The following is a 26,480-nucleotide window of genomic DNA, read 5'->3' as shown; positions in this document are numbered from 1 at the left end:
AAGTTGTTATTTACGACTAATTTCAACAATGTAATGAAATCTTGAATTTCCAATTTACTCAAATGACTGTTTTTGTATAGGTTACTTTTGATGATGGGAATTAATTTAGAAATTGGAATGCTTGGGTACATGTTTACGATATCAAAGGAGTGAAGTGAGTAATGAGGTTGCATGTTAAATTTATTAAGTTTGTCTATTAATTCAAAGGTATTTCTAACCGATTTATTGGATGAAAAACGGTAATTTTTGCTTAGGAACTTTTGAATAAATTGTGCGGTTTTATATAAAGGGCTCGGTCTAAAATTGATGATTGGACGAATGGGAGCACCTTCCAAAACTCAAACTAAGACTAATAAAATTTGGTTGAAAGATGAAATCAAGTTTCTTTATAGGAAAAAATCATTCCTTAACCTCAAACTATACGAGTCTCACTTTGCGGCAACAAAATTGTTATCTAAAGCGCATTGGACAATCTTCTTCCAATCAGTTGAAGATAAATTATTTATAGACTTAACCAAGAAACAACATATTTTGGATAACAAATTGGAGAAATTAAAGAGATCCAAATCGCAAGATTATCAAATTAGACGCAATAGTAGACCAGCAGACGATCGTAACCATTTTCATCCACCCGTAATTAACCTATCCAATACTCCCCTAAATCCAAATGAAGAAGGAATTTTAGCCAAGGGACCCAAACATAACTGGCCCGATTTGAACACAACCAATTCACTTATTACAATGATAACAGAATCGGAATTAGCTATCTCTAAAACGCCTTTAGACACACAAGATGAATTAAGATATGACATCAAAAAGAAACTTAATAACATCCTTTTTCGCAATAATTCACCTAATTTTCCCGCCAATTCTAATAACAGGAATGTACTAACCGATCTGAAGCTCCTGCACACCCTAAACAAAAAAATTAAGGACAACGACCTAATCGTGACCAAGGCCGATAAAGGCAACACGACCGTAATCATTGATAAGAATGAATATATCAGTAAAACATCAGATTTCTTTAAAGATAGTTCCTTTTCCATAATTAAAAAAGACCCCACACAAAAAGTCCAAAGACTCCTTAAACAAACCTTAAAAAACTCCTCCTTCCTACTCACTGAACATGAAAAAAGCCAGCTTATAAGTATGAACCCTGGACTTCCTACGGCCAGAGCTCTTCCAAAAATTCATAAGGCAGGTGCTAAAACACAATTTATTCAAAAGTTCCTAAGCAAAAATTACAGTTTTTCATCCAATAAATCGGTTAGAAATACCTTTGAATTAATAGACAAACTTAATAAATTTAACATGCAACCTCATTACTCACTTCACTCCTTTGATATCGTAAACATGTACCCAAGCATTCCAATTTCTAAATTAATTCCCATCATCAAAAGTAACCTATACAAAAACAGTCATTTGAGTAAATTGGAAATTCAAGATTTCATTACATTGTTGAAATTAGTCGTAAATAACAACTTTTTTACGTTTAATGATACCATCTATCAACAAAACGGTCTGGCAATGGGTTCACCTGCATCAGGCATTCTCGCAGAAATCTATCTGGACTTTCTCGAGAACACTAAAATCGACAATAAATTCGACAATATTCTCCTTTGGGCTAGGTACGTCGATGATGTCCTAGTAGTTATCAACGAGAACTTGGAAGATGCTCACACCACACTCCAAACACTTAATAACATCGATCCGCATATTAAATTCACATTGGAGTCAGAAGTAGATCAAAAAATCAATTTTCTGGATATTACAATCACTAGACAACAGGAATCTCTAACCTACAAGATCTACAGAAAGCCCACCCAATCGGCCGTCACAATCCGACAAGACCCAGCTCACCCCCTCCCCCACAAAAAAGCAACATATAACAGTCTTGTACATAGAGCATTCAACGTTCCCATGAATAAAAATGATCTTCATACCGAATTGAATACTATCCGCTACATCGCCAGATTCAATGGCTTCAATAGCCATTTCATAGAAAACATCATTAACAAACATAAATTTCGCCCCAAAACCACACTTAAAAAAGAACCACCTAAACATGACTCTTTTTCCATCTTCACTTACGTCAATGGAATCCACAAGATCACCAACGTTTTAAAGAAAAAAGGTATGAAAATAGCCTTTAAAACCAACAACAACAACAACAACACACAAATCTTACATAACACATCACGTGTTAATAAAATAAATAGGTACACAAAATCAGGCGTCTACAGGATTAAATGTAATACATGCTCTAATATTTATGTGGGGCAAACCGGCCGGAGCTTCAACATTAGATATTTAGAACATTTCAATGCAGTCAGATACAACAAATTTTCAGCTATCGGCCAACATATGGTCGACTATAATCACAAATTCACGAATATTGAAACAGACATGGACATTCTCAAAATAGCTAAGAAAGGACCTCTACTCAATATAATAGAGAACTTTTACATTCATTTAGATCAATACTTTAATGCCAACTATAACCTTAACGAAATAACTGAGAAACCCAATATTTTATTTGACCTTTTCATTACTTATTACAGAAAAAACAAATCGGTCGTTCAAAATTCTTTCTTTAAGTCAATTAAGGGTCCCCCGACAGTACAAACACCTTCACTTCCTCTCCCGTCCACCCCGCCTTGAACCTTCCCATCCCTCCCACCCTCCACCACTTACGTCATTCCTCCCCTCCGTATTCACCTACCCCCTTTCCTGCTGATCTACTCCGCGCCATGCTCACTCCGTAAGTAGCATTCAATCCAGCAAGTTTGTTTCACGCAGCGCAAGGTGAGTCATCGTTTATATTTTTCGGTGCCTCGCTTGTTCTCCATTCGATTACCCGCGTTAATACTATCTTCTTTCCCCAGGTTCATTGGGGTCCCGATTGATCTGAGACTTCTGTTCAACATAGAAAGCCTTTAATTCCACCATAGAACAGGTTCAACTTTGTCAATTTTAATCTGGTGCTAGTCTCATTGGACAATTCTTCCCTCTACGCAAAAGTGGAACTTACATCTACAGCTTTCTAGAAGCATATACGTAGTTATATATGTCAATCGTGCAACATAGGAGCAACTGCCAACCTGACTATCTCATCAAGAGTTTTTACTGTGACTTCACAAGATTTTACTTGTCATTGTGAACACTTCTGTTACTTTTATCATTATTCGCAAATACGGTTTTTTCACTTTTATCTGTCATTCCACCACCATCCCATCCTTTTAGATCCTCTCATTTCTCCATACTATTTTTATCACTATGTCTTTTACTGTTGTAATTTGGCTAGGCTGATGATGGTCCACAGTGGACCGAAACTAGTACCTTTTAATGTCATTGTAATGTTTTTGTAAAAACATCACATGATTTTTTAGTATTGAGTAGGTGGAATATTAAAATTTTGTATTTACTTTAAGCATAGTCTCAACTCAATACGGAACCTAACAATGAAGTTTATTACTTTTAAAGATACACCTTATGTCTACACACCTCAAGCTGGACTATTTTCTCGTTTATCATACCTTAACAACTGGGTTACCTTCTCTGATTTACTTTCAACGTTTTAACTTATTACAATTTAACTTTTAACATTTGTCATTGTATTTGCTGTCATGTGTTTTATATTTTAACTAGTGATAATTTAACATTTGTCTTGCAGGTGCTATCATGTGTTTTATATTGTTGTTTGAGAAGTTGTGTTTTGCTCAAGTGATTCACTGGCTGATGATGATGCGCAATGAGCGTCAAAACTGGTACCAATCTTGTTTAAACGACCTGTGATATTTACTCACATCAATAAATATTCATTTTATTGAAAAGGTGGACCCTTAACATTTTCACTATCTTACAAACAATATTTTATGAATCTGTCTAAAAAGCTCACAACATATAATAATATCCTTCAGAAATTGTGTGGCTCAAGTTGGGGTTCCTCAGCAAAGATTTTAAAATCTGCTTTGGGACTGGTTTCCTCATGTGCTGAGTACTGTGCACTAGTTTGGCTGAATAGCCCACATACAAGACTCATTGATACTCAACTGAATGTAGCATGCGGTTAATATCTGGTGCTATCCAGTCCACACCCCTTTATTGGCTCCCAATTCTGTCAGGTATAATGCTGCCTGATTTAAGATCAAATGCTCTCATTCGAGAGTACAAAGGGATAGAAATGAACCCTCAACTGCCTGGTTTGGATGATATTCCTGTTCTCAAGATAACGAGGCTCAAGTCACGTCATCCATCTTTGTGTGATGCTGTCACATTGGCTGATAGGAATTTTCACCCTTTAGAAGAATGGAGAAGTTGCTGGAAAGTTGCCACAGACAGTTCCTTACACATCTTTTCTGGTGAACATCTTCCTGGTGGACATCATCTACCACGTAAGCTTTGGACCACTCTGAATCGGGTGAGAACAAATCATGGTCGATGCAGGGATGCCCTTTATAAGTGAAAATATATTTCATCACCACAGTGCGACTGTGGTGCCCCTCGGCAAACAATCCCCCATATTGTAAGTGAATGTATACGACATTCCTACTGTACCATTACGTTACATTTGAGGCAGTAACTATTGTGGAAATAGAGCGGACAAATATGGCGCAGAGCAGCTTCAGGCGGCGTAAATGCGAACGGAATATAATCTTACAGTAAGTCGATCTTGATCAGTAGGCGGAGGTCGATATTGACCGGCAAAAGAGAAAAGAGTTTCCAAGATTGAACAACTATGGACCATGAAATAATTGAATTGATTCGATTCTTAAATACCTTGAGAAGAAAAACTGTGTGAAGGAAGAACTGTACATCTTATGAGATAGCGAAAGAAAATCAACGAATTATAAATACTAAAGTAATTTATATATAATAAATCAAAGGAATAAACCTCCAATATTTGCAGGATACTTAAGGAATCAAAGGAAAACGCCAAGATATTGAAGTAAAGTGTGACTGCAGCCGAGTCAGATATAGATGTAAAAAAAAAGGCCGGAATAGCATAATAAGTGGCCAATCTATACTAAGAAACTATCTCAAGTTATAAGCAGTACTTGTTTAGGCGGCATAGTTGACGAAAAGCAGACCAAAGTTGAAGAAATATATAATTTAAGAGAAATATTTCTACCAGTTATAAAATATATAAACTCAAATACACGTATTGGAAAACCTGCAATTCATCAGAGAAATATGTATTCTACAAAATATTTGCTGTCTTTTCGTTGCATGATCCCTGGTGACGTAATGAAGCTCGCCTAAACGAATGGAGAAAGATTGCGCAAGATGAACTCGGCTCAAGCCAAGATGCCCAGCCGAATCCAGCCGTGACGTAATCCTGGGGCATGATTGACTACTCCGAGATGTCCTAGTCAAGGAAGGAGCCAGCAACGGGAAAGTCGACACGAGATACGTAATATGGTTTCGAAATTTGCATTATAAAATTTTAATTAATTGCTAGGATATATTTATTTGAGTGCAGAAGTGCCTACAGATATATATAAAGTGCCAATAAGTGAATACTATTGTGTGGATTTAAATAAATAACCGCTGACATGTGCTATTTTAAGTAATACAAATGCAGTGCTCCTGTGATATTTTTAGGTTGTTATAAACAAGATCAAAATGAGCATATCCATGTTTTAAATGACAATCTACTTGAGGAGACCAATTAATATTGAACTTTTTGCGGTTAAGAGAAATATATGCAATGTACGTAACGTAACCTAGTTTTTATGAGTACTTTATCACCAGACATGGCCAGTACGATTATAATATTGAAAGGAAATGATTAAATATTAGGGAGTTGCAGTTTATGAATGGAAACTCAGGCTATTGGACTGTTTTGACCGTAACACAGAGGTTATTGAAATGAAGCTGAATGTGTATTTTTTATATATGAAGGTATCGGGAAGAATTGAAATATGAGAATTGCATAATGTTGTTAGTCTGAGGAAATGTGAATGGTTCTTTGCGTAAGCAATGCCTAAATGAGGTTATTGCGAATTTCTGTGTCGGTTATGTTTTTTAATATAGAGGTTAACAATGCAAGAGATGGAATATGAATATGTAAAGAGAGACCTGCAGGTAAACTTGATCATGGAGGAAAGGATAGGTGCTGCGCATTGAAGTGGTTAGGTCGTGTGAAGTGAATGCATCCGACTCGAACTCCATGCCTGTTTCATGCTTTTAGAAAATTTATACAGAGCGCGTTCTTGTCCATATCTCGCTTGAGTAACCAGAATGCATCAGGTTTCCGGCAACTGCGGAACACAGACTTGATCAGCGACGACATCTCGTCTAGACACGCATTCATGGCCACATGGCCTCAAACTTAATCGATAGCCATCCAGGCATTTCATTTTATTTTTTAATGTGTAAATAGTTTTTATGAATTTTGTTAATCATATATAATTGTAATAAAAGTTTTATTACGTGTAATATTAGTGACTGACTCTGCCCTATGGGCTAATCACGTGCATAACCAAACTACAGTCCACTACCAGAGTAATCATTGCTGTTTAGTAATACAACCTGTGTGCTACAGCATTCAGTTTGTCATTCCAACATTTTTTTGGTCCATTTCCGGGCCTGATATTACATGGTAAAAATGAAACGCGTGTGAAACATCATACAATGCAACGTGGGACCCTTCAGTTTACAAGGTCACATTCCTTTTAATTACCTTTTCCTTGCGTTATTTATATTTGTGTGAGCCAGTGCTTTACGATGGATGAGAACAAAATCCAAAGCTGATCAAGCAATGGGGTTATTTGAAAGGTCGAATTACAAAAATAAAAACTTTCATCAAAAAGTACGACACTACTCAAAACCTAGCAGAAATTAGGGTCAGATATGATGAACTTATCGCAGCTTGAGGTGGAAGATAGTAGACGAGATCATGGTGTAGATAGAGATGAAGTAGGTGACATTATGTAGAGTTTGAAAGCAAAAATGCAGGTATTATTGTTGCCAGACCAACACAAAAATGCCGGTAGTATCACAAGAAACACTTCACAATTGTCGCACAAAAATATCAACATCATATTACCTGCGATTAAACTATCCACGTTTAGTGGTAACTATGAAGATTGGATTTCGTTTGAAGATAATTTCAAACTATTGGTGCATGAAAATTCTAGTCTAGCATCCATTCAGAAATTTCAGTACTTACTAGGAGCAGTTCAGGGTTCAACTAAAGCATTAATTCAGAACCTTCCAACTATGGAAACAAACTATACAATAGCTTGGAACCTATTTTGTGAACGGTTTCAAAACAAGAGACTTATAGCAGCAAAGCATGTCGTAGATATCTTAAACATTGCAACAGTGGAGAATGAAACCGCTGAAGATCTCGGGCAATTTATCAGCACATTCTCAAGCAACTTACAAGCACTTAAAGCACTGAAATTAGATACTCCGCTTGAAGAAGTAATATTGTCACAACGTATTGTTGATCATCTTGATTATGAAACCAGGAGGGGCTGGGAACTAGAAGCAGGCTCTAACAAAAATTCCTCCCTCAAACAATTAACATTTAACATTGCTGCCAAGTCCTTGAAAGCATGCATACGTCTGTCAGCCAAGTCAAGGTGCTGGTAGTAAAGAAAGCTCACACAAGAAAAAACTGTCATCCTATACACATGTTGCATGCATTAACAATCAGTGCTCTTATTGTGAACAAGGTCATGCACCAGGACTTTTTGCATGTGAAGCATTTTTCAAGTTAACAGCGTCAAATCGCATTCAATATGCTTGTGACAACAAACTCTGTTTAAATTGTCTTAAAGCATCACATAAAACGTCAGAGTGTACATCCAGTCCCTGTCGCAAATGCAACAAGGCCCACAACACATTACTACATCTTGAAAATCACAGGTCTAGTACAACTAACAAAACTACTTCTAACAACAAGGTGGTATTTGCTAGCGTTCACACAACTACCAAGAATGAACATACATGTACTTGAAACAAACCATATGTTGTTCTTCACAGTTATTGTCAAAATCAAGGATCATAGTGGTAAATTTCTTAAGGTTCAAGGACTCTTGAACAACGGATGTCAAACTCATCTCATCACTAAAGACACTGTCAAAAGACTAAATTTAAAATGTAAAGAAGACACCACTTCTATTGTAGGCATTAACAATTCTCATCAACTCTGAAAAACAGAGTGGATATTCACCTCCAGTCCACAGCATCAGATTTTAACACTAACAAATTGTTTAGTGGTTCCTGCCATCACAGGAGAAACGCCTTCCATGGAGTTAGATTACAAATCGTGGAACCTACCTAGTGACATCACACCAAATTTTATTACCATCAAAACATCACCTGACAACTCTAATTGTCAAACATGAACACTTACAACAGGCTCATGCGGGTCTAGAATTGTTGTCAACAACCCTTCATCAACGTTATTGGATTCTGAACGGGAGAAATGTAGCCAGACAGCAAGTGCATAAATGCGTAACATATTACAAACTGAAAGGCGTAACTAGTCATCAACTCATGGCTGACTATCCTGAACATAGAGTTCAACCAGCACGTCCATTCAGTGATTGTGGCATTGATTATGGAGGTTCAATTCTACTTCACCCATTTAACACGAGCAGCAATGTCCGTATCAAGGCACTAGTTGTTAGCTTCACGACGAAGGCTGTACATTTGGAAGTAGTCAACAGTCTTACCAAAGATGCCTTCTTAGCCGCACTTCGCAGTTTCATAGCCAGAAGAGGAAAGCCTGCAGATATCTATAACGACAATGCTACTATGTTTATTGGAGCTGGTAGAGAATTAAAAGATTCATAGCATCACAGCAGCACCAAGAGGAAGTTGTAAGTAATCTGGCAAACAAGGGTATCAAGTGGCACTACATTCCATCTTTTTCACCCCATTTTGGAGGATTATGGGAAGCTGGCATTAAATCAGTCAAATATCATTTGCATCGAGTTGTTGGAAACTCATCGTTAACATCTGAAGAGCTTAGTACTGTGCTCACACAAATTGAAGCCTTTTTTAAATTCTCGTCCACTTACAGTCCTATCCTCAGATTCTGCTGACCCTCATCCCTTAACTCCAGGTAATTTTCTTACTGGAAACGGTATAAATTCCATTCCTGAATTCAATCTGACTCTTGTACCTAGCAATAAACTTTCAGCAAATGGTGCAACATTTTTGGACCAGACGGCATAAGGAATACTTAACCCAACTACAAAACAGGCCAAAGTGGGCCTCCCAGCAACCCAGTATACAACTTGGAGCAGTGGTGGTTATCAAGGAGGACAATTTACCCCCGCTTCAGTGGAGACTAGGTGTGGTCAAGGAACTTCACCCAGGTTCCGATGGACTTGTGCGAGGAGTCACCATAAAAACTGCTTATGGAAATTTCAAGAGACCAACTGTGAAATTGTGTCCCCTTCCCACAGTGTTTTTTTATTTTTATAATGACAATATGATTCTTTACAGTATCAGTGAGTTGATTGGCATATAAACTTGTATTTATTTTGTACAATCATTTAACAAGATGAACAATTCAATAACTTTCATTGTGCAGGTGTGAACAAAACAAAACAATGCATCAACTTGCACACCAGTGTACAGTTCTGTTTCATGTTATCTATGTTAATTAATTAGTGTTTGAAGTTAATTTAAATGCAACATTTATTATGTACCTGTATTCTGGTGACATTTTCGTTTTATGTTAGTGTTATTTTCATTGAAACTGTATTTAGTCTTGATTTAATGCAATCAACAGAGGGGAGAATGTGTCATCCTCTTAGAAAATTTATACAGAGTGCACTCTTGTCCGTGTCTCGTTTGAGTAACCAGATTGCATCTGGTTTCTGGCAACTGCGGAACACAGACTTCATCAGCGACAACATCTCGTCTAGACACGCATTCACGGCCACATGGCCTCAACCTTAATCGATAGCCATTCAGGCATTTTATTTTATTTTTTAATGTGTAAATAATGTTTGTGCATTTTGTTAATGATGTATAATTGTAATAAAAGTTTTATTACATGTAATATTGGTGAATGACTCAGCCCTATGGTCTAATCACGTGCATAACAAAACTACAGTCCACTACCAGGGTAATCATCGCTGTTTAGTAATACAACACGTGTGCTACCGCATTCAGTTTGTCATTACAACGCCAGTATCTGGAGATGGATGTGCCCGGTAGCAGACCTATTGGACGGTCTAGAAAGAGATGGACAGACCAGGTTAATGAAGATCTCAAGAGGAGAGGAGTAACATGGGATGCAGTGGAGAGGGAAAAACTATACCAGAACAGAATTCAGTGGAGGCATATCGTTCACAGAGTTCCTACCTGGCTTGCTGGAAGGAAGTACTGATGATTATGATGATGACTACTGGTACTTGTCAACAATACAACAGATGGATAATACCTAACACCGCGATCACTTGACTGCCTGGACAAGGAAACACTCACAGTTCACGTGATCAGCTCTGCCAGACGGGTAGCGATAAGCATATTGACAAAGACAGAAGAGTGAGAGGGATGGCTCAGTGTGACTGACTGGCAAGGAATGTGGCCTTGGGGTGGGGGTTTGCAAGTTAGGTATTTTCGTTTCAACAGCTAGCCTCAATCATTCTGCAAGTAGAAAGTAATGCAGCTTCTTCTTGTACTGTCATGTACAAAGTACGGTATCAGCAATTGGTACAATCCAGATATTTAATGTAGCTATGTCCACGGAATACCCAAACTTTATTTTATATATATACCATGTCTTTACGACATCATCAGAAATTAATGAGAATTATGTGAGGAGATTTTTTCCCCCCTGCAATTTTAAATGTTAAAAATGGGGTGTGAGATATATGCGGTGGCGAGCAAATACAGTAAGTTATCATGAAGTCACAGAACGCATGCTTCTCGCATACACTATAAATATTAAGAACTGTATACCACCACCTCAAGTACCGTGTTGTTGAACATTCAGATGCTAAATATAATTCCATCCTGAGAACAGAAAACCGGTGAATAACCAACTGTGTTATCCAGGCCAGTTCCTTTCTAGTAAATGTCTTCAGAATTAGCTGTTCACCTTTTGCACTACAAAGTGAAAGCATTGCAGGTTATACCATGCAAGCATAAGGCATATAATTTGCAGGCAACTAGTCAATCAGTATTAATTTTTTAAATAGGAACAATGTAATTTAATTCAAGACAAATCCTCAAAGAGAAGAGTCCACTCACTTCCTTTTTATTGTAATAAATTTATACAAAATAATACAAAACAAAACTTCCTGCACCTCCTATGTATTATCGCTCATAAATAACAATTACTGTACAATATACATCAATACCTACATATTCATACAAACTAAACCATTACAATTCAAGTATCAACGGAACAAACTGGACCAATTTAGTCAGAGAATTGAGATTTTTGTGGCAATTAACCTATAAAATATCAACAAACATTCACATAAATGGCAGTTTAGAGAAAATATTTCATATATACAAAGCATGTCCTATGTTTTAAAGCCATTACATAACAGAACAGAGTAACCTACATGCAAGTAATGGTAATTCTACAAATTTATGCAATATTTAGACATTTCCAAAAATTTTAAAATACATGTACAGACAAGAAATGTGTCAACACTGCAAAGAGGTTGTAATGATTAACTATTAGCTGAATGCAAGATAGGAACTGAATTTGTCAAGCTGAATGTCACAAAATATTTAACATGATATATGAACTTAGAAGTAAGTATATTAAACAATTAGAATAATATGGAAAAGTCAGCAAGGTTATCAGCTCCAACATAAAAAAATCAACACAAGAAATTCTTAGTCCTAAAAAATTGTGAAGGTTTTAGGAAGAAGTTGTTAATACCTATGTTTTTATAAACTTAATACCATAATATCTGTGCTGAGTTATCCAGTAACGTAATTTAAAGTTATGCACAAAAATGTATTATGGTGCAATCTCTTCCCCTTCACTTTTTATCCTTGATTTATCACTGTGTACGTCATTTTCAAATACACTGCTGTTCAGCTATAATGAAACTATGATGTACACCCTCAAGCACTGTGTTGTACTGAGTTACTATTGTATTAAAAAAAAAAAAAAAAGATCTATCAATACCTCTGTGAAGCAAAATTCCAAGGCCATTAACCATCCCTTCCAATTACTTGCTACCCTGACCTGCATCCAGGTGGGACCAGAGATAAGGAAACAAAACAGCTGCATTCAGTCTCTTATAGCAGCAAGACGAATGAGTTGTAAAGTGATGTGCAAAATGGGATGGAAGAATGGTAGTTATAAAGCTTACAGTTATTTATTTTACAGAAAACAACGGAATCAAGTTCTTGGGAAGGGAGTTTGGTGTAGAATCAAAATTAATTTGCTATTGGCAAGCTCAGAAAGAAGAATTAAAGAAGAGCTAAGCCCATGTGTCGATCGTTTTGAGGCCCAAAGCGTGGACAGTTTCCCGAGGCTGAGAAAGAAGTGCTTGACTATGGCTGTATTGTATAAAATGACGCAGATGAAAGTGAAGGACATAGTGGAAAAACATGGCATTACAAGAGAGCATTTTCAGGTGAGCACATGGCTGTTTGTTTCATGCGGAGACCTGGACTTAGTCTGCGAAGATGAAACATGCAAGCTCAGTGTCTACTGTGTGAATACAACTTTTATTATGATTTGGATCCACCTTATTCAATACATAAAAACTGTTGTTTAGATGAAATTACAACATGTATTTCAATCAGAACTTGTTTCGACGCACCTCTGCGTCATCATCAGCTGATATAGGTTCTTGGAAAAATTGGCAATCACATAAGTTTATCTACGTCAAATTGAACACAATTTAAAACCATATTAACAACTTAAAAATGTGTTACAATTATACTGTCACAAAGTCCATATTTTCTACAAGTCCGAGACTTGCGAGTCTTAAACCATAAATTAATGAAAACATATGCAAACCGGTTTGCTCACTTATAAAATAACATGGATTTAAAAGAACAACAACTTAAAAATAAAATAGTCTTGAAGAAACATTAGCTTAATTTATCACACTTCTTAAAACGTGACATAGCATCGTAGTAAAATACTTCAATAAAATCTTCAGATACCAATATAAATGGTCAGAAAAGTTTCACAACTGTCCAAATTATGTGTTATTTTAGTTATTTGCAATTAAATATTAAATTTGATAAGTAAATGCAGTTTTTGAAGTTGTATCTCAATATTACGTCTGATTTGTTTGTAGTCATCATGTAATAGCCATGTATTTCCACCCCATCAAGTTTTGCCCTCTAAATATTAAAGTAAAAAGAATGGGGAGGGAGTTGTGAGTAAATGTAGTATGTTTATAAAACAACGCAGGAAAAATTCAGATAAATTGAGCAAGTTTTGATTATTTGCATATAATGACAGTAAGAAAATGGCCTTTAGGGAAGGGGGGGGGGGAAATTATTGTGGCCCACATTAATTTGATTTCAGCTGCTAGTGGACTTAATTCTTGCACAATACTATTCCATTTCTTCATTCACTCTGAAATCTCCTCCTCACTTCTGTCCGCAGTGCTCAAGTCCAGGTCCAACTTTTTCTTGAAAATTCTTGGTGTTCATGATCGCCGATTTGTGCTTCCCTGTTGCCAACTTCTATTCATGTATTCCCATTTATTTTAGGTTCTTTTTTACCTCCTGATGCCAGCGCATCATACTTTTCCTGGTCCCAAAAAACCTTACTACCTGGTTGGTTAGTCTTCCCGGATCCATTCTGTAGATGTGTCCGAGGAACATGGCTCTCCTCTTTCGAATGCTGTCTGAGATCTTTTCTGTCCTGAGGTACAGCTTTTTGTTTCCTTACCTTTAAAATGTTAAAATAGCCTATTTTATTATTTAAAAAATAAAAAATGAAAAATAAAGCTTGTATACTTTATCACGACTGTCGATATTGTGAACGTAACCACGGGAGCTCCATTTTTATAAGGAATCCAAACCATACAGACACAAATTTTTATAAAGCTATTAAAATCTATTTAAAATAATACGTGTTTGGTCCACCTTGTCAATACACTTTTTATAATTGAAAAATGTATTCATATATATTTCAGGAAAATAATATAAAATTCAAAGAAATATTATATCACAATTTACCATATCAATGAATAAACAAACATATCATTGTATTAATAAATTTTCCGGAGTATCTTGTTACAAGCAATTTGGTGGATTATATTCATCTCTCTGTTATAATTCTTCTTAGACATAGGTATGTTCATAGCTCTATTAATTAAATTGTAAAATGTTGCCTTTTTATGCTGACCTGTATTGGAGTCATTTCTGATAAAAGTATGTCTGAGTAGCCTTTCTGAAAATTTGCAAATCAAACTGACCAAAATTTCTAGCAATTGTTAAATCCATATAACTCAAAGTTCCATAATTCTCAGATTTCATCGTAAAATGCACATGTTTATCCAAAGTATTTAATTACTGTAATAATCCATCACGTTTTACCTTTTATTCATCGATAATAAATATATCATCGACATATCTTAACCATGTAATCAATCATCTATTATGTCCACTATTTTATTATACTCCATGTAATTCATGAATTATGTTTGCTAAAATACCTGAAGCCATACCCATTCCTAGGCCTTTAGATTGTTTGTACATTTTTTAATAGTTTTAGACAAGTCGGTACAGGACCAAATCAAACACATATTATGTTTAAGTTTATCAAGAAATTTTCATATCAAGTATCTAGCATACATTGTCCAGAATTCAAATCATGGCTGCACTGTAAAGAAGATGACATCAATGTCACTCAGCTACCATCTCCACCCGAATTAAAATTTCACCAGTAATCTTAAACCACAAGGGTAATGACCACGAAAGAAAAATAGCTTGCAAAGACAAAAGATAATTGTAGGTGGATTATAATTTTGTTCAGTAAGGTAATAAGAGGCCCAGTGCCATGTGAGTCAATAGATTTGATATACTTTATTCACTTGTTTTGAAATCTATAAATATAAATGAAAAAATTCGATTTTCAACCTTTTATATAGCAATTCGAGCCTCAAACTATCAATGTGTTAAAAGACTACAGCAAGCTAAGGAAGGAATGTACCCTTTTGTAAAAGCATTTTGGGGCCCAAAATATTGATCGAAAGAATATGTTACAAGGTGACAGCACACTAAGAAAGACTACTGTTTAATGCTTCATATTTTGGTATTGTAAAATGGCATCTCTATATATTTCCTCCATTGCCTCTAATTTCATTCAACTCGTATGCAGTAGACTAATTCATAGCAACAAATACAGAAGTTTGTTCTTTCCTTAACTTCAATAAAGATTAAGCACAACTACCTAATTATCAAAATGTCTATTAGGAGGATGCAATATTGGAAGCCTGATCCCTAATGTTTAGTTTGATGCTGACATGGTCTAGGGGTTAGCATAATAGTATCTCATCGGTTTGGTCGATGTTTAATTCTTGCTAGAAACTTTTAAGAGGAGATGATGCAAAAACCAATGTTCCATCATTCTAAAAGTGTTTTCTACAGGTGTATCCACTAGCTCGAGTAGGAAGTCCATGTAAGGCGGAGCTGCTTCCTTCCCAATCACAGCTTTAATTAATGACTGCTCTTCTTCTTCTTTCAATTTTATGACTGCATAGGATCACTTTAGTCAGCTCATTATCCAAGTCTCTTCAAAGGGACTGTTTGGACCTTGCAGTGCTCCCAATATTTTTTCATGTGTTCTGATCTTCGTACCCATTCTGGTGTTGAAAATATCAGTGTTGTGAGTATGAAGCAGATGTTTGTGTCCTAGATTTTTTGTTTAATTTTATCTTATCTGTGGTATCTTCTGATGTAAAGCCAATTACTAATACATCAGTACAAATATTTCAGATTATAATTTGAAATATACTCTTTTTTCCCCTTCTACCTTTTCTAAAAATAAAAAAAAAGTGCCTCATTCACTTATTCCTATCCCTATTAGGGTCCTGGGTGGGATCTGTCATATGAAATAATCTTCATATGACCTAGGTTTCAGGTCGAGACCAGTCCCACAAAGTTTGATGTTTTCACAGTTATATCAATAAAATGTATTGATCTATGTCGCAAATGTGGACATAGCCCAGCTTTAGAACAGGGTGCCTTCCTGGAAGAAAATACTCAGTATTGTGTGTTTCTATGATGCTTGGTGGTGGGATATGTTGTGAGCGAATGAAGAGAGAGAGGTATTAAGATGAATACAAACCCCCAGTTTCCAAGTCAGAAGAATTAACGAGATACAGCTAAAATCCCTGACCTGGCCAGGAACTGAACCAAGGACCCTGTGAAACAAAGACCTCAATGCCGCCTATTCAGCCAAGAATCTGGAAAAAAAAAAAATCAAATAGGATGAAAGAAAATATTTCTAGAAGGCCTAGAACATTAGGAGGTGAATTTGATAACAAATTAAAGATGGTGGGGTTAATAAGTCAGACACACTGAACACAAAGAATTCCCTTAAGCACAGTTTTTTTCCACAAATTGAACTAATCAAGAAGAATCATAGAAGATGGAATCTGAGCCAAGAGAGAATGTACAGAACTAACAAGTATGAATGTCTCAAAGTATAAATCCTACTAAGAAGCACATTATGAACTTATTGCTATACTTCACCGTAAATATTATTCCACTGTGCTTAGAGCAACTGAAAATGGAAAATATATTTGTTAAGAATTATAAGGAGTGAATAACTGAATCAACATTTGCAAGGACAGAAAAGGGTAGAGTCTCATCTCTCAGAGAATGATGTAAGAGTATATAAAATGAACAGGTATGGAAGAGACCAAGAGTGGGAAAGAAATCAGGTATGAAAGAGAGGAGCCTGGGCTCAGGCTTAACCAAGTCTTATGTGACTGCCAGAAATTATCTAAAGCTCCAAGATATGAAAATGAGAGAGAGAGAGACAAGCCAACCATATAGTAGCCTAACTCCAGTTTGCAAGCAGTTTGGATGCAAGAATTACGATAAGATTTCTTGACAGTTCAGGACTGTTCCTGATGTTGATTCCAGATGGTCGCGAATGGACTTGGAGGTCTGGAGAGCAATATTTATCTGTTATTCTCCCTTCCAGGAACTATTTCAGAGGGGATCTGTTATACTGAGAGGCATCAATCTTCTCTGCCATTCACTTTGAATTAATTAACGTTCCCATTATAAGTGGTATAGAGGTTCAGAGAACACGACAACATTGAAGACATCCTGAAGAACCACGTGTGAGTCAGCTGAATCGATACATGCCTCAACTCATACACTCAGTAGCCAACACTAATTGGAACTGTAAGTAAAATTTTCTTTCACATGAAATTTTGATGTTACAAAGCCTTTCCCCCACAGTAAAAACTCCATTAAATAATTATATAGAACTACCTGATGTACCCGTGCTTTGCCACAGAGGTATTGTACACGTTGTGTGCAAGATTGTATTAAATTGCATAGCACTTAACGTTACCCTAGAAATGCGACGGGGAAGTCACCAAACGTCTTTTCTCATATGAAGACTGGGTTAGGGAATTTTCATTGTAATGGTAGGTCCGCTTGCCTACGATCAGTCACAGTCAGGTTGGGGAGTTTTCATAATAATAGCAGACACTCACTCTCCACCTGTATTTTTATGTCCTCAGAAAGACTGTCTCAGTAGTTTTCCCAACTGAAATGAACATAGGTAATTACAATGAAGTCAGTAGGAATGGCGTGATTAAAAGCAATGCTTTCATATGAAATAATCAAATAAAAGACCACACATTTTCACTTTTAACGAACAGTACTACGCTGCTGATCTAACAGTCCAAAGTACCAGAGCTGGAATGACCAAGCTGCAGACAGCCATGATCTGTGAACACTCCGTCTTTTTACGGCGGGATGGGAAGTCGAATAGTGGAGAGTCCCAGGGCAAAAACTATGCCCTTTTACTAATATGTTTTCTAGGAGTACTCGATGAGTCGGAAAATCTCGATTCACTCCCCTGCAGCGGAAAAATCTATCTGACTTGGAGGCAAATGTATCAGAAAATGTGTGCACCAGAGGAATGAAATGCTAAAGAAGAAAGTTTTCTAACTCCCCAGCCATTTCCTGCCAATACTGAGTCAGGCTGTTATGCTCAGTACGCAGCGATAATCTCATCTATCGGAGTTGAGTGGCAGCATAAGAGACAAAGAACATCACAACAAACAATGGTCAATGTAATGTTATTGTTGCTCAATGTTATCTGCTTTTGATATTGTAGGCCTTTATGTACATTTAGTTTTCTTCCGACTCTGGAATACCATTCTTATCATAGTCAGTACGGTAAAACTGAATAAAACATAAATGATCGGAAATTGTATTCTCTGTAACTTTTGTTATGTAGTACTTTTCGACAGGACCTTTAACATAGGTATTTAAAAATTAAATTTAGGCGCCTTCCCTTAAACTACAATTTCATCCAGGGTGAATAAAATTGTTTATACCTTAGACTGTAGTTCCTTATTCCCCGACTCTATATACCGATTTTCATTCAATTCTGTTAACCCATTTTCTCGTGGCTCGGCACTGATATGGATTTAGCAACAAAAATACAAATTCATGAATACCTGTGTTATCATTGCCGGTACGGTAAAAATGTATAAGACATAAATGATCGGAAATTTAATTCTATTTAACTTTAGTTGTGTAGTATTTATCAACAGGACCACTAATAATATTAATATTCGAGAATTAAATTTTAGGCCTTCCCCTAAACTATCATTTCACTCAGCGTGAATAAAATGATTTATAGCCTAGATTATAGTGGCTCATACCCCGACTTTACATATCTATTTTCATTAAATTCTCTTCAGCCGTTTTCTCGTGATGCGTGTACATACAGACAATTACGGGAAAGTAAAAAGTGCATTTCCTTGTTACTCTGGACATGGCCGATACAGAAATACCATTCTTTTCAAATTCTGAGCGATGTACAGACAAAACTCTTATTTTATATATACATAGATTATATAAAAAACATCTATACACACAATCAATGATCTGCACTTACGGCTGTTGTCCAGGTGGCAAATTCAATATCAATTGTTTGCCTCATCTTAAAAAAAAAAAAAGATTTCAAAGACCTTGGATATTTCACTGTATTCATGGTTTTCTGATTAAACACCTTTTAAATCTCACTGTCCACGTACACCAGTGATCTCGTGATTCGATGATTGAAATCTTGTATAATGAACTGAGAGAATAGCGAGTAGTAGTTCTCAATATACAACAGATAATATGGAGTGGTTATGAGCACGACTCATAGTCATAGGGTACGCTAGAGAGCTGAGTTGAATTAACTGTCGAATGTCAACTAAGTTATAATACTAAGATTCATTAACAAATAAATAGAATAACCTAATAGCCTACCTACTTGCTAGCTACTTTGGAATTATGTTTTGACTACCTTTTTAACACTGCAAATAATCCAATTATTATTTAATCCTCTGTGTAAGAAGAGGACAGTGAATGCAAGTGGGTATTATTTTCAAATGAGCTGAGAGTGAGAGTCTGTTTTAGCATTTCTTTCAGTAAGCCATGGCTCTGTACGTCTTGCCCGCAGTGTAATTTCAGCTCCCAGTGTTCCGATAATGAACCGTGTGTATATTGTGCCTCGCTGATCCATGAGTGCGCTACTCAGCCCAGTCTGCTGAGAGTCAGCTGAAACGTGTGCCATAAGCTCGTCGCTGCGATTCGATTCACATGTACAGTTGAATGAATCGATACACTGCTTCAAATCATACACTCTGTAGCCAACACTAATCGGAACTCTAAGTAGAATTTTCTTTCACAAACACGATATTTAAGATAAGATTTGTCATTAAAGCATGTTTTACTGTGGAAGAATGATGATCCTGAGAGATGTGTCTTTCCTCTATTACCCCAGAATGAGTATTTAAAAGTTAGAAATTTCATTATGGCCCGTATTGAACTGGGATTACAGTGAATTAAAGGTATTTCGGATCCACCTTTTCAATACAAAAATAATTTACTGATGTGAGTTATATCACATGCCATTCATAAAAGAGTGGTACTAGTTTTGACACTAATTACGTGTCATCATCAGCCGTGATGCAATTAAGCAAAATACAAATATCCAAAAGCAGTATAAAACACATGACACACATACAATAGTAATTTGAAATAAATAAAAATTATGGTACAAAAATATGGAATGAGAATATGGTGTGTCAGACCATGAAGTAAAATTCTTTAAATTCTAAGGTGGGAAACTCAGTTAAGTCCACACACACATGAAAGATGATCCAGCTTAAAGCATATAAGCCATAAAATGTTTATATCTTTGTTTTATTAAAAGAAAATTGCAAAACATATATCATTCATGTGAAGAATAACTCTTGTTTGTGTAAGCTGTGGCATTCGATGGTCTTAACTCAGGTGGTTCCAGAGAAAATAGTATGGTCATGTGAAGATCTTATTTTAAAATCATGCCTGATTCCCAGTTCAATATGGAACCATGGAAGCCTTAAGCAGTGTGTTGGAGCAATTAGTGAATGGAGTGGAGCTGAGCTTCTGCAAGAGTGCGAACTGGGAATTAGGCACGATTTCAAAATAAGATCTTCACATGACCATACTATTTTCTCTGGAACCACTTAAGGTAAGACCGTCGAATGCCACAGCTTACACGAACGAGAGTTATTCTTCACATAAATGACACATGTTTTGCAATTTTCTTTTAATAAGACAAAGATATAAACATTTTATCACTTATATGCTTTAATCTGGATCATCTTTCATCTATGTATGGACTTAACAAATGTGTTTCTTACCTTACATTTTAAAGAATTTTACTTCATGGTCTGACGACCATATTCTCATTCCATATTTTTGTACCATAATTTTAACTTATTTTAAATTACTATTGTATGTGTGTCATGTGTTTTATACTGTTTTTTGGATATTTGTGTTTTGCTTAATTGTATCACGGCTGATAACACGTAATTAGTGTCGAAACTAGTACCATTCTTTTATGAACGACATGTGATATAACTCACATCAATAAATTATTATTGTATTGAAAAGGTGGATCCAAAATACCTTCATTTCACTGTAATGCCAGAATGAGTATGACCAACAAATATGTCTCGCCTTAAATGAACCTGATTTTGAATATATTGTGAACAGTACAGCATGCAAGAAGTATGAAAAAGAGGCTAGGAAATGGACATGTACTGAAGTGAAATGCTATTTTTCCTAATAATTACCTCCCTAAATTATTGTATTAATATTAGAAAGAACACACATTTCTTCAATGAAAACATGAATAATGGCACTTGAACAAGATTCATTTCTATCTTTACTTGAATACCTTGCCCTGATTAAACTGACGACCTTGCTTATCAGTACCAGTCCAGGAAAGATACTGCTGTACCAAATCCTTAGTACTGGGACTACCTGGATCCAATTTCGTCCACGAGTAGGACTCGTAATCCACTTGCCAATCTGGACTAAGCAAAAAAACAAGATCATGCCCTCGCCACAGCCACACACCTGAAATTGTACTGTCATTTGATTCTCCAAAGAGACATACAGAGGCGAAGGCATTTTTGCGAAGCTTATCGAGACGTTGAAACATGCCTGTGATAAGATTACAGCTCATGAATGTCTGACGTAATTCTTCAGGGTACTTGTACTCACAGAACCAAAGTGACCAATTGTCTGTGTCTAATTTCTGCCAAAGATAGGGGATAGATACAGACTCTTCTTCATTGGAATAACAACGTTTAAAATCATCTAAATCAAAATTACCCTTTGGGAACTTCTCAAATGGATCTTTCTGCTTTGGTTCTGCAGCCAAAGCTTGGTCAGCTAAGTCTAGCTCATCTTCGACTTTCTTTGCTTTCTCTTTGACCTCTTTTGTTTTCACTTGCTGTTTCTTCTTACTGTCAGTTTCCTGGGGTGATTTAGCTGGACGGACCTGAGCTGCAGTCTCACACATCTTAAAATTTCTAATAATTGCAGATACTTGAGGCTGATTGAGTATAGTTTGAAACCAACGATTTACATTGCTGTATGGTTTACGAGAGTTGGGATCCAAAACGTGCTGGTAGAGGGGTAGAAGTGAACAGAACATACTAATATCAGCTAATGTGATACGTTCTCCAACTAAATAAGTTTTAATCAAAAGGTGGGAATTCAGACAAGAGAGAATTCTGGCTATATCTTTCTTGGCTTGATCAATGTTTGATGGGTAACAAGCTGATGCTGAGATTCCGAGACAAGGATAAACCCAATTAGCAACACATGGGATCACTTGGCTTCTGGCATGATGCATCCACTGAAGAACCTGGGCCTGAGCAAGTGATGAATCCCCACCCTTCAACTGAGAGTTAGATAAATACAAAGCAATAGCATCACAGCCAAACAGGTCAACCTTGTTTGGTACATCTTCCAAAGCTGGAACTTGTCCTAGAGGAAATTTCTTCAGGAACTCTGGGCTTTTATTTTTTTCACTTTCAAAAATGTTGGTAGAAACTTGTTTTCCTGAATACTGGGCAACAATCTGGGCTTCATAAGTACTGATGCTGTTGGGAAAAGCATACAGGACCAATCCATCCAAAGAAGCAGGAAGTTGTGGTGCATTCCCTTCACCTAGTTTAGCTTTGGCAAACTTCAAAGCTGTGCCAATAGCTTCCTCCAGACAGGAAACATTTGTACCAGACGCTTGGGCAGATTCTGCTTTGCCTCCTCCTTTGCCCTGCATTAACCCTGATACTTGCTGCACCCATTCATTGGCTTTCAAACCTTTGTTCACAGAGTTCTGAAACAACATACACAAACCAATCAGTTCACATTATTTTATAATATATTTAAGATTTAGGTAACTTATTTATTTATTTGCACAAAATACAAACATGTAAACCGATAATTAAGCTAATAAAGCAAGCAAGCTCAGAAGTTTTTTGTTTTGCAACTTGTTTGAATGATAAGAATTTCATTTGGTCCGTACTGAACTGAGATTACAATTAAAATATATTGTGGTTCCTCCTATTCAATACAGGAAAACTTATTACTGCAAGCTGTGCCAATAGCTTCCTGCAGACAGGAAACATTTGTACCAGGCACCTGGGCAGATTCTGCTTTGTCTCCTCCTTTACCCTGCATTAACCCTGATATTTGCTGCACCCATTCATTGGCTTTCAAACCTGTATTCACAGAATTCTGAAACAACATACACAAACCAATCAGTTAGCGGTTAGGGTCGCGCATCTGTAAGCTTGCAGTCGGGAGATAGTGGGTTTGAATCCCACCGTTGGCATCCCTGAAGATGGTTTTCCATGATTTCTCATTTTCACACCAGGCAAATGTTTGGGCTGTATCTTCATTAAGGCCACAGCTGCTACCTTCCCAACCCTCGCCCTTTTCCATCCTTCCATTGCCAAAAATCTTTGATGTGTTAGTGCAACGTTAAACAAGTAGCAATAAAAATAAAAATATACAGTGGTTCCATCTATTCGATACAGGAAAACTTATTAATGCAAGATTACATTATAAGTGAATCACAGGAACTGAATCTAAACCACACAGACATGACTTCCCAACTTGAAAATCTAGCATGTTGTTGATAAAGCTGACAGTAACTAACTGTTGTACGTACCTGTCATTGACAGAATAATCATTTAGCATGTGCAAATATATTTTTGTTAACCCCTCATGTTGTTCCTGAGATTATGATGCATGTATGTAGGTGGTCATGCCTCTCCCTTACAGTGGCTGGTCATGATGTTATGGCCCTTTGCAGTTTCATATTTTTTGCAATATTGCTGGTCATGAATTGATCTCTCCCTTAAAGTATAAAAACTCAACAGCTTTTATTTATTACTGAAAAAACAAACTAACACACGCTCAAACACACATGTGAACACCAGTGCGTTGAACATTTGTTCTCCACATAGCTTCCGGAAGAAAAAGTGTATAGAACAAATCCTCACACATTGGAGGAACTGAAAGAAAACATTACAAATGAAATCAGAAACATTACAGTGGCAAAACTCACTCGCGTCAGTCAGAATGTGGTTACCAGATACACTTCCAACATCTCTTATAAGGTAAAATTACTTATAAGATTGTATACACACTTAAAGCAGGGTGGCCACGCACAACATCATAAGTTATGACTGTTCACACGACCATTAAGATGAAACCAGGTCTCACCCGAAAAGAACACAAGCTGTGGGTTGAATAAACGATCATTTAATGATGCAAGATACCACTCAAAATATCTCACTCTTGTGACTGGATCAGCAGGTTTTAAACAATGGGCCCATGTAAATCTGTATGGTTTGATGTGTAGCAGCTTTGTAGCTGTGTGAAGAAGAAACCGAAACCCCTACTTGTGCTAATTTTGTGAGCGATTTATTTGGGGACTGTTCGAGATTTGCAACAATGTCGTCTAGCTTTTCCTCATAAGATAGGAAATTTAAAGGGCCCACCTTTTCAATACAAATAAATGTTATAATGTTTAAGTTACAACATATTTTTACTTGGAACTAGTTTCAACGCTATTTAGCGTCATCTTCAGCCAAAATGTGAGAAATAGGCATAGGCGTATACATGCAGACATGTACATTACACAAAATGTTACAGCATTATGATTAAATAAGAATAAAAGAGAGACAAAATATTGAAGTACAAGTTCAGAAATTGACAGTTATCAAAATAGTCCATGAAGGGTGAATCAAAACTGTACAAACATGAGTTAGGACTCAAAAACATAAACCCCAAAAAACATACAACACAACAAAACCACGCGGAAGTCGAGATTAACTTGGCAGTTAAAGATTCAAATTTTTGCAGACACTCTTCCATTAAATGTCGCCTGCCACGAGTGTAGTACAAACATGAGTTAGGATTCAACAAACACAACTGTCTCAAAAATGCACATAACATTTTAAAAAACTTAGGTTGAGATGAACTTGGCAGTTAAGGATTCAAATTTGTAGTCACTTTTCACTAAGTGTCTATTCAAAACAGGCTGTGAAGGGTGAAATAAAATTGTACAAACACTCGAACTTCGGCGTGGTTTTGTTGTGTTGTATGTTTTTGAGTCCTAACTCATGTTCGTAGAGTTTTGATTCCCCCTTCATGGACTATTTTGATGACTGACAATTTCTGAACTTGTACTTCAATATTTTATGTCTCTCTTATTTAATCATAATGTTGTAACATTTTGTGTAATGTACATGTCTGCATGTATACGCCTATGCCTATTTCTCACATTTTGGCTGAAGATGACGCTAAATAGCGTTGAAACTAGTTCCAAGTAAAAATATGTTGTAACTTAAACATTATAACATTTATTTGTATTGACAAGGTGGACCCTTTAAGTTACTTATCTTACGTTCTCAGTTCAATACGGACAAAAAATTAAATTCTTAGATTGAAATAGCTTTTCCTCTGTTAAAACTCTCCGTGCGCATACATTTTTTTATTTTTATTAAGCACTGAGCAAGTAGTTTTAATTTATTTACAATTACATGAATATGTGCTCGTGAAGATGACACTTCACCAGGAAATTGCTGAATAAATGCATCGCGTACCCAACAAGCCAACTTGTATTTAAAATAACTTTTACATACAAAAGTACGGTGTTGGAGTGATAACTGTCTCACCATGTTAACAGCTGAGATTCAGACCAGCAACTCATATTAAACATGTTGTGACATTCATTTGTGCAACAGTTTATTATTGTAATGAATAGGTGGAACATCTCTCTTTTTAGCATTGTGATTCTCAGTTCAATACGGATCAATTATGAAGTTTTTAACTTTAAATCATGCTTGCCAGGTCAAACATGTGCAAGCAGCTTGCAAAGTCAAGAACTATGCGCAAGCCTCCCATACTGCAGCTGCTGTGGCAATGAGTACAAACACCACGTGTTCTGTCTGGGTTTATATGAGAGACCCTGTATGTGTTCTAATCGCTGTAGGATGTTTCTGATCTAACATTATGAGTAAAAGACATGCAATGCTTTTAATTTTATTTCAGTCTTTCTGTGACCAAGATAATTGAAATGCTTGAGGAAGAGGACAAGGAAGACAGTGATGACACTGAGAATGTAGTAGTTCCGGCACAGGATAGGGAGACAGACATTGACACTGATAAAACCAACGATGAACATGAGCGTAACCTTAACCACCTTGGTTGGAGGATGATGATCAGCTCATGCAAAATCCAGACTAATGGTGCAGACCTTGAAGAATTACATGTGATATAAATAATTTTGGACCCATATTGATAATATTTGACTTATTTAATAACAATTTATTTTATTATTTTAACCACCTAATCAATACATTAAAATAATAATTATAATAAATAATAAAATAAAATAATAAAAATAATAAAATAACTTCTTGTTATTATATGAGACCTTGAAGAAGCCGAAAATTCTCTCAAACTTACAC

General features: G+C 36.3%; 1 protein-coding gene across 1 annotated transcript in view; it reads right to left on the bottom strand.

Annotated features, from left to right (window-relative positions):
• Positions 1-21,297: 21,297 nt before the first annotated feature.
• AlaRS (alanine--tRNA ligase, cytoplasmic) overlaps positions 21,298-26,480 on the bottom strand; it is a 449,485-nt gene continuing 444,302 nt past the window's right edge. The window contains exon 19 of the mRNA XM_067150816.2: positions 21,298-22,834. Coding sequence (XP_067006917.2) covers positions 21,371-22,834 — 1,464 coding nt within the window. The 3' untranslated portion in view covers positions 21,298-21,370. The remainder of the gene's footprint in view (positions 22,835-26,480) is intronic.

This window comes from Anabrus simplex, chromosome 7, assembly GCF_040414725.1.
Source record: "Anabrus simplex isolate iqAnaSimp1 chromosome 7, ASM4041472v1, whole genome shotgun sequence".
Classification (NCBI taxonomy): Eukaryota; Metazoa; Arthropoda; class Insecta; order Orthoptera; family Tettigoniidae; genus Anabrus; species Anabrus simplex.
This window is presented reverse-complemented; position numbering and strand designations above follow the sequence as displayed.